The sequence below is a fragment of the Lissotriton vulgaris genome, chromosome 5 (genome assembly GCF_964263255.1).
Source record: "Lissotriton vulgaris chromosome 5, aLisVul1.2, whole genome shotgun sequence".
NCBI lineage: Eukaryota > Metazoa > Chordata > Amphibia > Caudata > Salamandridae > Lissotriton > Lissotriton vulgaris.
In genome coordinates this window covers 351442552-351455746 of record NC_141693.1, presented here as the reverse complement: position 1 = coordinate 351455746, position 13195 = coordinate 351442552, and the positions used below count along the sequence as shown (strand labels likewise).

Sequence of the window (13195 nt, the reverse complement as noted above, 5' to 3'; positions counted from 1 at the left end):
CATTCCTCCCAAAGGTCTATTTAAAGGTAAGGTTATACCCCTAACTACCCATGTACATAGCAGGAACTGAGGGTGAGGCGGCCTGTGTAAATAGGTTAGGTCCTTGAAGGATGTGCATGTGTGCTCCCATACACTTATGAATTTAAAGCTGTACTGTTCCAAAGTCCTGTCAACATCTGACTGAAAGTTTCCAAAATGTGATAATATGCTGGAGAGTAGGAGATAGACTAGTAGAATGACATGCTAAGTAGTGCTTCTCTCCTTCATTTGAACTCTGACTTATGCTACGTGCGGAGTATGAAAGTCATGACTGCTCCTTAAAACTGATAACTCGGTTGTATCATAATTCCAGAGTAGATCCTTTGATAAGAGGATATTCTTTAGCAATGCTGACATTGGTGTTATTGCCTTGTATATACCTTTGATAAACCGATTATATGAAGCTCTGCTATTTCCTCCTTTTAGCTGCTGTCCAGAATACCAGAGCAGGTTCCATAAACTATGCCCTGGATACTAATATTTTGGTCAGCACCTGCTGTAAAGGTTGGCTTCATAGGGATGTAACACACTCGTATAGCTTGCGCCTTATGAGGCCCTAAACAAATTGCATTATATATGTGACCTTTGAATTTCATATATGCGTGTTATTGACTTAACCAAACTGTCATTTACTGTCCTTCTATTCTTCCGTTTTTATAGAACATGGAAATAAAGAAACTACCTCACTGGAGATGCCATCCCCACCATCGACAGATTTGTTGAACAGAGCAGACGACTTTTCAGGATTTAGTTCCAGGATCTCTAATCCTCCTGGTTCCATGCTTGACCGCTCTGTCTCAGCTCCTGCTTCGGTTTTTGTACCCGAATCCAGTGTAGAAGAGAACATTTTGCCCGAGTCCAGTACCACAGAGAATACTGAACCTCCTGTGTTAGAGCTTTCGGGGAGCCCCGCTGCAACCCTTGCCTTGGCAGAAGGGCACCAATCTTCCACCACCGAGCATTTGTCGGACTATCCTTCCCTACCAGGTTATGCCTCTCCTGTTAAGGCCGAAACTTTAGTTGCTAAGAGTTCTGCTATCCCTTCACAAACAATTTTACAGGAGGCTGTGACTGTACCAGATGCTAGTGGTCATGAGCCTTCCACTAATGAAACTGTGGAAATGGAATACCAAACTGATGGTGCCGCAACTAATATTGAAGCCACTATAAAGGCTTCATCTGTGGAACAATTGGCATCAGGACATCTAGAGTGGAGCCAAAGCAAGGTGCCCTCCAACCTAAATTATGAGCTATCTAAAGATCAGCTTTTACCCCAGGAAGAGGAGGAACCTTTTGATCCAAGAAGTACCCTTGGAGATGGAGACTTGCAATGTGCTGTTGTGCCCATTTCAGCTCGGCGAGGATCCCAGGTTGATTTTTCAGCTGATGAGTTTCTGAAGACTACCCTTCTAGATACTGCCCCTTTACTGGTATCCAGTGATGAAAACACTGCACACTACATGGAGGTTGACAGCGCTGTGCAATCACTTGAACCTGGTAAAGACAAAGAATTGCCATCGTGCTCTGAAACAAATGGTTTCACTGTAGCGCTTTCCCCGCTTTTTTGTGAGACCGAAATGTCTGTAGTAGATGTTTCTCTTCCTAATCCCACAAGTTGCCATGATTCCAACAGTGACCCATTCCAAAATATCAGAATAGGTCAAGTGGATAGAGAATCAACAAAGAAGTCTTCAATTGCCTCTTCCCGATCAACTGCTGATTTTCCTTGTGATGCTCTGGATAAATCTGATTTAGCGGCTATGACCGAGGAGCCTGGTGTGTCATTAGCAGCAGCTTTGAAGGAACTTCATAAACTTTTGATTGTCAGCAATAAAGAAGGTTCTCTAAGAGCTTTTACTGAAGAGGAACCTTTGCATCAGTCTCAGTTAGATGTTGGGGTTGAAATCCAGGAAGAACAAATGGACCTCCCTGAAGAAAGCTTTGAAAATCGAAATCTCTGGCCAAATTCTGATGTCCTCAGTCCGGAAGCAGCCTTTCAGCATGAGGCACTGGAAACTGCTATCTTGGGAGACACCCATGCCACATCATTACCATCTTACCCAAATGAAGTGGAAAGCAAAAGTATCAATGTTTTTGAAAATGACCCCTGTGCTGTTCTGGAAGTTAATGAAACACAAGATGTTCTACGAAAGAATATGGCTTTGGATTTTAAATCTGAAGGCACATCTCCTTCATGTGCCAACATTTTACATTTGCCAGAAACCCAGGAAACGTTTAATGGCAGTTCTGACTTAAGTGAATCTGTCATGCCCAAGGATATGTCATTTACCAATTCTCATCAACAGGATTTAAGCAGTACAGAAACAAGGATACCTAAAAAGGATAAAGGCTTCTTACATTCAGAAGCTGCTAGGCCTGTGAATGGGAAGAATGTGCTGCCACCTGGATCACCAGCTGCACATCCAGCAGTGGACCTCACGGTGCAGCCACCACCTTTCCCTGCTACTGCCATCAGACGGATTCTTGGTGCAGGATTTTCCCTGCAGGAGGCGATCAGTGCCTTAGAACATGCTGGTGGGAATGTGGACCTGGCCCTCCTTGAATTGTTAGCAAGAAATATTGTATTCCCTTAACAGCCCTAAAAAAGTTCTCTGTCTTCTCCTTGCTTCCACAAATGGAGAAATTGATTAACTTAGAGAGAGTGCTGGATTTTAGTTTTAAATTAAGCCAAATTTTGCCCACATTTACATTTCTGTATGACTTTACTTCATCCTTGGTTACCTAGTACTCTTTTATAGTTAAATGTCTACACTATTGCAACATTTGGATTATTTTCATTTCGGGGTGAAGTGTAATGAAAAAAACTGTACTTTTCGTAGCTACGGAAGCAAGTTCAGTTATGTGAATATGAATATCGAATTTAGTGGTGCTGTGGCAGGATGAGGGCTGGTGACTAGTAGAAATAGTTAGGATCTCAGTGACTACTATGTCTGTATTTTGGATCTTCGTAAAACATATGCTTTGACCACTACTTTATTTAAATGCAAATTTTAAGGGCAGGCTAATGGATGAAACCTTAGGTCAGGACGTAATTTCTTGCAGGGAGTATCAGATGGAAGTTAGCAGGTTTAAGATGTAAAACTGCAAAAGCATAGAACCCCAAATCTTGTCTTTATATAACGATCTTCTAACAAAATGTTCGACCTGCACCTACATCCACTAGCAAGAAGTTGTCCCCAGATATGCTTGGCTTGCAGTTAAAACAGTAACTTAATACAGTCCTGAAATATGCAAGAAGATTATTTGGCTGTTGTAAAACTTGGAATAGGAAAGAAGGTTAAAGTGCATCATAGTACTTGAGCAACTATGGCTGCCTTAAACTGGAAACCAAATGTGTAGTATTTATGTTGAGACAAAATGAGGTGCAACGTTGTGGCTGGTTAGAGATCAAACTCCTCCTCTTTAGCTCAGATGCGTGTTGAATTAAAAAAAAAAGTGCCTTTTCATTCTAAATGATTCTCATGCTCTTCCTTCTGAACGAGCACTACTGGGGACTCCGCCTTATGAAAGGCTGTATTTTTAAAGGAAGGATATTTGATCACTACAATGATTTCAGCTGGTAAACAATGCATTTTAAAATTGCCGGCCCCAAAAATTGCTCTAACCTTTCACGGTCACCCTGATGAATTTTGCTGCTTTCTTTGACCAAAACTGACAGAAATAGTTTCAGGCAATTTCTCACTATCCATAATGTCCATCTTGTTATTAGTTGTGAAGCGGTATTAATGCAGTAAATTTGGTAAGAAGGTGCATCGGTCACAATATAGACATTTTCATCATTTAAACATGATTTTAACCCAAACTGGTTCGCCTTCAAGTCCTGGTGATTGAGTCCTCAAGCAAAAACTGATTATCTGACCTGTACCTCTGAAAGCATGCATTTGTGAACAACAAGATGTCCACATTGTAAATGCCAGAAATCAAGCTGTAAATATTTGAAGTCCTTCTTCAGCTAGGCATGACATAAGGCATTGTTGATATATACTGCCATCAATAGGGTTAGGGCCGCAATTTATTTATATGCGTAAGAATATGTCCTCCTATCTTGTATCACTCTGTAATTCACAGTCTCTTGTGCTGTGCTACTTAGTGTCTGAACCTGAATCTACTTCTCAAAGTTGCTCAAAATAAAAGTGCCACACATAGCCACTTCGATTCATGGTCGCGCATGCAGCTAAGACCAGTTCTCACATCTTTGCCCCATGCATGTGCACCCTCCGCAGTTCCCTTTTGTTTCAATGACTGGCATGGACTGGGGGTGCCACTCTTGGATATATGTATTGCATTGCCTAAACATCTGCTACTGCCACCTTTACGAGGACAAAACATCTAGTCCATGTCTGCTTCCTGTATAATGCTGTTCTGATTATGTATTGAAGAACCTTCACCGAATACTTAAAAAGGGTACCCCATCACATGGGTGATATTAGATATTTTGAGAAGGCCAGAATGGAAACTCAAAAAATGGGTTTCGGTACTGTTTCTCATAGACTGAGCTTCTTGTGCATCTCATAGAGGGGCCAACCCCATCTATTTGAAGTTCACCGTTATGGTGTAAATTTTATGGTTGTTAGTATCCTACAGAAGAGTCAAAGCATTCAGTAGCACATTTGTTCCCCTACTGCTACCTTAGAACTTGCACCAGATAGATACAGTACTACATGACTTATTCCATTCAAATCCTGTCTTTAATGTTTAGAAACTGGGCATTCCTCCCACAGGAAACTGGATTTCACACTGCAGACTCGGTGTGCTGACTGCTGTAGTCTTACTTCCAGTCTTGGCACAATTGTCCTGGCCTTCTGTTGCAGAGAGGAAACAAGCAAGCCATCCCATTTGAATGCAGGACATCGGCTTTTCTTATGGGATTTTTTTTTAATGCTGTGAAAAATTAACAAGTTTATTGCTTACCTGCGTTCTTCTTTTACAAAATGTTATACAGCAGACACTGAGCAGGAAGAGGTAACAGTTAAGATGGATCCCTGTGAGGTCTTGTAGCATTCCGCTGCTGCATATGAAATCCTCCTGATGCCTTTGCACCTCCTTATTGTCTCGGATAGACCACTAACTGTCTGAAGACAACGTTTCCAAAAATTTTCATTGAGAAAGGAATAAGGTTGCGTTAACTTGGATCCTCAGCTTATCTGTATTATCTGTTGGTGACCGTGCACTCATCTTAAAAAACATGTATTTTTTGGAGGGGCGGTGGGGGGGTATATTTCCACACTTGAGTATGTATTTAAATGCAGTCTTAAAATCCACGGTGCATGATACTTTTCACATTGTTTTGCCAACTAAGGCACCGTGCATTTGATTTTGTATCTCTCAGTATACTGAACGTATATTAAGATACATTATTTAATCCTTTATAGTATCGCTAAATTATGTATTAATTCAAAGGAGATTTGGCAGTCTACAGACAAACCTTTGAAGCCACAGGATATTAAGAAGTGAACACAAAAAAATGTTAGACTAAATGTAATCAATTACTGATATTTAAGGTGATAAACAACTTTTCTGCTCAATTACTAAGTTTATGATCTGATGTGCTGCAGTTTGTCTGATGGGGCCGATGTAGTTAGAATTTATGTACACTACCAGATATGTGTCTGTTCTTACTTAATGACACCTCTTTCTCAGCAGCCAGGTTTCAGTAGGTGCCACTGCCCTCTCCAGCCGTAAGACATTACTTGGTTGTTTGGGAGTGGATGTAGACTTAGTAATGACTTGGGTTTTGGGCAACTTGTTGCAAAGCAAGCTGTATCTGCCGTTGGTAGATGTTGTGGGAAGAATTCAGAATATTTTATTTGAAAGATTTGTAAGACAAATAAAATGAGCAAGTTTTAGGTTGTTGTCCCTTCATTTACAGATATAAGAAACCGTATCATCTTGATATTCCCTAGAATTGCGGTCTTCGTTCATAATTTTGGCTGTTTCAAAGATTTTTTTTGTTGATTTTTTTAAGTTTTATTGTTTTATTGCAAGGAAATACGGCAGTACATAATTAGCAAAATAACACAATGTCTTCATAAAGATCATAACAAATTATAACACAAATATAAGTCAAGCAACATAGTAAATTAAATCCATTCGGCAATTGGTGCCCAAATTTTCTCCCCAAAACTTTTTTAACCCCCTTTAGCTTGTATATTGCAGATTCAATATTATACATAAACAATAATTTTTCACGCCACATAAAGAATGAAGGTGGGTCCGAACTAATCCATTCCTTAGTAATGCAAGATCTAGCTGCAGCCATACAAAGAAATAAAAAGTAAGAAATTGGTCTTGGCCTAGTAACAGTATGATCAATGCCCAGCAACAACAATTCCGCAGTTATCTTAATCTCACATTTGACAATAATAGTTAAAAAAAATTTCAATATGTTGAAACAACGTAGAGAGTTTAGGACAAAAAAAAAAACAAATGCAATTCATCAGCTGCAAATAGCCCACAGCGACTGCAGTTCGTACCTGTCGTCGTACTCCACTTAGCAACTTTACTTGGGGTATAATAAAGATTATGAATACACATAAAATGTTGAGATTTCATCCTCCCTGTTATTAGACAATCTGAAGCCATTTTAATCGATAGCAAAATATCGACATCAGGTATACCTAGGGTGTTAGCCCATTTCAGCTGACATTGTCCTAAATCATCCTCATATTCCTGAATTAAACTTGAGTAAATAATTCCTATACGGGGTTTTTTTTGCAAAAGTTCTAACAATGGAGTTTTAGCTGGGGCAATTAGAGGATGGTTCAGTAGGAAGTTTCGAAGTTGAAGAAATTTAAAAAAGTAATTTCTTCCCACAGAAAAATTGGTCATTAAATCCTGGAATGAAACAATTTGGTCATTTCTGAATAAATCTCCCAAATACCGTATTCCTTTCTGCTGCCATCTATACATAGTTAAATCACAAAAAATTTCTGGTCGAAGGCCCTTTGATATGAGGGGAGTATAAAAGTTTAGTTTACATAGTTTTATATGTTTTCGAACTTTTTGCCAGACTCCAAAAGCTGCCTTCAGTATTTTATATTTTGTTTTTTTGTGATAACTAGGCTCTACAATCCTCAGAAAGCTGCCCTTAGCTTTCTCACCCATAATCATTTCATAAATTGACGGAGTCTGACACTTCAGCACTTCTACTCTATCTCCCATAATTAAAGGGCTTATATATTGCAATGCGGCAGATAAATAATAGAAAAGAAAATAAGGAACATTCCATCCGCCACATTCATTACTGAGTATCATTTTCTTTGATGCTTTCCTATGACGTTTATAACCCCATAAAAATCGAAAAGTAGTTATTTTTAAAGCAGAGCGATTGAAATTCTAATGGTATTGTACGATACAAATACAGTACTTTTGGTAAAATCATCATTTTTAAAATGTTAAGTCTACCGTAAAGTGATAAATGTAAGTGGTCTAGGCGCTGCAATGAAGCATTAATTTGAGTTATTATGGGGTTTATATTGCGTTCTGGTATCTTCTCTATGGGCAGGGAGATCTTGATTCCTAGATAAGTGATCTCTGAGATAGTGGAAATATTTGAGGTTGGCTTATCTCCTGAACAAAGAATTTGTGTTTTCTCCAAGTTGAGTTTGTAGCCGGAAAAAAGCCCAAATTTCTTAGCAATGTCGTCAATCGCTGGTAGGGTTGTCTGAACATCAGTAGTAGTTATCACTATATCATCAGCATAAGCTAAAACTCGATAATTAACATTGGCTAGATAAATTGGTTTAATTTTTTGTTAAAAAAAAAAACGGTTAATTAGAGGATCAATATAAAAAGCAAAAAGTAAAGGGGAACAGGGACATCCTTGTCGGGTGCCCCTAGTAATTGAGAAAGGAGGGGAGATTTGCCCATTAATTCGAATATATGCTTTAGGAGCGATGTACAAAGTTTTTAAAGATTTTATAATACCAGAGCCTAATCCCTTCCTGGATAGAAGTTCCCACAGGTAGCCCTAAGCAACCCGGTCAAAAGCTTTCTCAGCATCTAGAAATATAAGTCCTACATTAGACCGAGTTGCTTGTGACCAATCCAAAAACGAGATCACTCGCCGAATGTGGTCAGCAGTGTCTCTAGCAGGAATAAAGCCGTGTTGATAAATAGAAACTAAGGGAGAAATGATAATGGATCATCGTTAAGCTAGAACTTTAGAAAAAAATTTACTGTCGGCATTTATGAGTGATATGGGACGGAAAGATGAGGGTAATAGCGGGGGTTTGCCTTTTTTAAGAAACACAGTAATTATAGAATCATGCCATGATTGAAGGGCACTGCCCTGTTGAGCTCTCAGACATAAATCCACTAGTTATGTTTTTAAGACACTCCTAAACTGTTTAAAAAACTCTAAAGGAATAGCGTCAGGGCCCGCTGCTTTTCCTGAGGCTAGAGACATTAGAGAGAGTTCAATTTCCTACCAAGTAAATGGTAAATCTAATTTCTCCTTCTCTTCGCTAGATAAAGTGGTATTCAAAGCTGATTCAACAAACTGAGGAATCTGATCTAAACAATCTAGCCTAACATCCTCAGTATACAATTTAGAATAGAAGTCACTAAATACTTTAAGAATGTCTTCTATTTTGTTAACAGTCATCCCTGTCAGGTTATTTATTTTATCAACACTAGCAAATGTCGCTTTCTGTCTGGCCCTCTTAGCCAAATGTTTGCCAGAGTTTTCTCCAACTTCATAAACCTCTGTCCTAAAGGCAATAACTTGTTGAGCAAACTTTGTAGCAAATCTTGACTTTAAGGGTCATTAGCTCCTTTATAATGCTTTCAGTAGCTGATCCTTTATTACACGCCTGCATAAGCTGAATCTCTAGTGATCTTAGATTTTTCATTTCTAATTCTTCTTGCATTCTAGCCTCCTTTTGTTTTCTTATTGAGTAGCTCAGTGTTTCTCCCCGGACCCCACATTTAAAAGCATCTCAGACTATTTCTGCAGATGCAGTACCTCTGTTAGAAAAAAATTCCGGGATCCAGATACTCATATGATCAACATAGGATGAGTCATACAATAATTTGCAGTCAAATGACCATGATCGGGGGATGGAAGGAGTGATTAATTCAAACTTAAAAGTTATGGGATTATGATCCGAAATAATTTTTGGTAGCACCCCATATTCCACTTAAGTAAGCTCATTATATAAGCACTTAGATACGAAGAAGTAGTCCAATCTAAAAAGTCTTTGATGCGGGGCAGAAAAAAAAGTATATCCACACAATCCTCCCCTTTTCTCATACCCTACATCTAACATTCTGTATTCTTGAATTATCCCTTTAAGTGCCCCAAACACCTTCTTCCTGCCTTTATATGGGATACTGCCATAGATATCAAATGTTTCATCCAAATGTAGATTAAAATCTCCACATAATATGATATTAGGTGACCATTGAGCTAACTCCACACTTAGATGATTAAGGGCAGTGGGGTCGTCAATTATAGATGCATATAATGAGCATATAGTATTAATCAATCCTCCAACTTTAAGTTCAGCAATAACCCATCGTCCTAATGAATCTTCTTTAACTTTTTTAGTTTCCCCCAATCCAAATCTCTTTAAAATTGCAACCCCTCTTATTGTAGAGCTCTGACGAGAGCACCCTACGACTTCCAATCCAAGATCTCTTAGCCACCCTCTATTAGACCAAGCGATATGAGTCTCCTGTACACAGACTACGTCCAGCCGCATAGTTTTTACCATCTGAGCCATTATATCCCTTTTTCTTTTATCATTTAAACCACAAACATTGATAGAGCATATCCTCAATTTAGCCATTATATTCTTTTAGTAACTTAGCACAGTTAAACATATAATAACAAAAAATTCCGAGATTCGACACCTGCCATAAATGGATCATGAACTTAGAATGAGAACATCTTTCAGCTGTATGTCCTTGCACCCCCCCAAAAAAAAATGCTCCCACCCACAACCCCCCCCCCCCCCACCCACCCTTTCCCCAACACCCCCCCACCGGAAGCGTAAGGGCTAATGCCCTCATTGATGGTAAGTGAGTATGGGCTGTTAGTTCCGCCCGGGCCAACCCGACCTGAAAAATAATATACCTCTGGCACAAAGAAAAAAAAGACATAAAGGTAAAGCACAACTAGAAGGGCCGCCCACTCAATCTAAATATAGTTATTATGCTTAGCCTTTATCCTATGAATCATTATTGCATAGTTTCTAGAAATTGTTGTGCTTTGATCTCTGATACAAAGTAGATAGTTCTCCCCTTATGCACAACCTTAAGTTTAGCTGGATTTAAAAGGAAGGCTTGTCCCCCCTTAGATTGTATTGGTGCCATTAACGGTTTAAATCTCCAGCGTTGTTGCACTGTTGCAGAACAAAAATCTGGTTGAACAAAAAATTCGTGCCCCAGACCCTTTCTAGTTTTAGATGGCCTTGCCAAGTCATATAGAATCTCACGAAGTAGATAATTCTGCAAACTTATAAGAATAGCTCTTGGATTTTTGTTTCCTCCCTCCTGATCATGTTTTTGGTTGAAAGGAAAGCGATGAGCTCTTATGACTTCTTTATCACAGTCCCATCCTTTGAGATCCTGAAAGGTCTCTGAGAACTTCTCTACAACAAACCGTCGAGCATCCTTTCCTTCTGATTTTTCTGCCACTCCCAGTATACGTAGGTTGTTACGCCGTGCGCGATTTTCCAAGTCGGTTAATTTCCAATCGATATCTTGTCTAGTACTATCGAGATCTTTGCTTGAGGTTTTTTGTAAAGTTAATTCATCCTCTACCGCAGATATGCGGGTTTCAGTCTCCTGTACTCTCATATTAGTATCCGTACTAGACTTAGCCAACCGGCGAACAACATTCTGGAGCTTGCGCACAGCTCCTTGAGTGCGAAGCCCCTCCGCTTTAGTTTCCTCTCTGTGAGTCATGATCATTCTGTACATTGACGTCTGTAATTTGTATATTGACTTCAGTGTAACCTCTTCGTCTCCCTCCAATACCTCTGGAGATTCGGAATCAGTTTCTACATTCGTACCAGCCCCTTCCCATTGCGGTTGACTTATAGAGCCTATATTTTCACCTGTTTTGGCCTCTATAACCCTACGGACAGTGTTAGGGGCTCCTTCATTCAATAAAAAGTCAGATCCAAGCAGATCTTCTTCTGAAACTTGATTATAATCATCGGCCCAGTCTTTTACAAGCGGATGACCCTCACTAAGTAACTCATCGTCAAGATCCCCTTCGGATGTTATCGACACATCAGACATAGAGAAAAATTGGCCCCCTGATTCGAATGGAGTCTGCATCATGCTGTTCATTCGTCCTAGGCGAAACTCTGACTTCCTCTACAGCATGACAAAGTTCGGATAGTGCATCGTCACTCACTCCGCTCTTGCCCCAGCTCCTTCCTCAGCTGTTATCATTGCTAAGTTTACAGGAGATTTAGCTAAATGAATTGCGTCAGGATTTTTAGGAATAGCACCAGGTAAAGCCTTGGAAGAGGTCTGCTCATTAATGCTGCTTTTAGAGGGATTAGCTTTGTTTTTTTTTCTAAATAGTTCAGGTATTATGGGTACGTTAGTAGTCCCATTTGCTTGAGAGTTCCGATTTTCTGGCTCTGTTAGTGCCATCGATGCTGTTGTCGTTTTTTCTGTAACTCCTGGCGTGGTATTTACGGGGTTGACTATATTAGTAGCATTTTTTTTTTCCCTCTGCCTTTTGGGGCCATAACTGAACCTTCAATTGTTATGTTAGCAGGTTACCACCCTTTATGCAGCCCTTATGTAGCTAATTAGAGAAAACTCTGTAGCAATTTATAGTGGTTTATCAGTCTCATTAAGCCTCCAAAACAAAAACTTATGGTTTCATTTATTGTATTAGATCAAGCACAGAGTCTTCAATCTCCTTTCACTTTGGCTCCTTTTTTTTTTATCTGCTCTCCACACGCCTTTATCAAATGTTGCAGCTCTCACCTGCAACTTGGTAAATATGAACGCCACAATGTTTCAAACTCAGCACTAATTGAAACAGCTCACCGATTGAGTTGAAGCGACCCCAGACGTGGTACTCAGCAGTTTCAGCAATCCCTTAAGCTGCTGCTACAATGTTGCGAGGATAGATACAGAGAGCTCTCAGCTCAGCTCCCCGGTCCTTGCTGGTGCCCCCGCCTCTCCCGCAGAAACGCCGTGAATCGAGTCTCCGCCCGCAACAAGTAGGTTCCAGCCACCGCGCCACACCGACCTCAGCAGGAGCAACAATCCACAAATGAAGCGTCGCGGATCATGTCTTCACCCGCAGCAAATAGCAGCGTCCGACCGCCGCACCAGCCAAGCGGCAGCCGCATGGAAGCACCAAACACGCCAGTCTCCCTCTACAATAACGCCAAAGTTCGAAAACCAGTTCAGCGGCCAGATAACCCCACGTAACCCTCGCAGCTTATCCCGAATACTTGTAAGGTTTTTGGCTCCCAGCAGCAATGAAACAAACGCCGGTTAAATCCAGGTCGAGTCGGACATCAGGCAGAGAACACCACAGCTTCTCACACGGCTGCAGTAGCGGCTGCCATCTTGCTTCCCCCTATGGTAACAGGTAGAAAGGTCCGGCTGTTTCAAAGATTGTTTTTTACACACATCTACGTAATTTAGATTCACAAATACACCGTCCTTGCTGTGTGTTTGTTAACACATACTGTTTACTTGCTGGGATTTTATTTTCTAGGTGAAATACAAATATATTTATAGTTCTAGTTTGCAGCCTAGGTGCCAATTTTCTGTTGCAAAGGAGTAAATTGCAACAGTGAGATGGGCTATGCACACTCAGGCTTTGCCCCTTCATACCTGCCGCCCCCATACCATTCTGTCCTTTTCTTCAGCTTGCGTTGGATGAATGTTTATTTAGTGTTTGTTACTACCCATGAGCAATTTCTTGCTCTTCCTCTTTGCCTGGCTCCCCCCTTCTGCCTTTTTTGCTTTTTTGTTTGACTCCTAGATAAGGACGAAAGATGTTAACCTTTTCACCTCCTCTCTCATCCACGTTGCAAAATATTTCTTGGCTACATGTAGAATCATAAAACAAATGTAAAAATATGATTTTGATGTATAATGCTGTTCATGGCAATGCCCAATTTAACTGGGCCAGTTTCCCTCTAATTCT

At 40.2% G+C, this 13195-nt stretch overlaps 1 protein-coding gene across 1 annotated transcript in view; it reads left to right on the top strand.

Annotated features, from left to right (window-relative positions):
• The window catches only part of LOC147710881 (uncharacterized), a 107471-nt gene extending 101565 nt beyond the window's left edge, over positions 1-5906 (top strand). The window contains exon 9 of the mRNA XM_086921621.1: positions 700-5906. Coding sequence (XP_086777747.1) covers positions 700-2633 — 1934 coding nt within the window. The 3' untranslated portion in view covers positions 2634-5906. The remainder of the gene's footprint in view (positions 1-699) is intronic.
• Positions 5907-13195: the final 7289 nt, after the last annotated feature.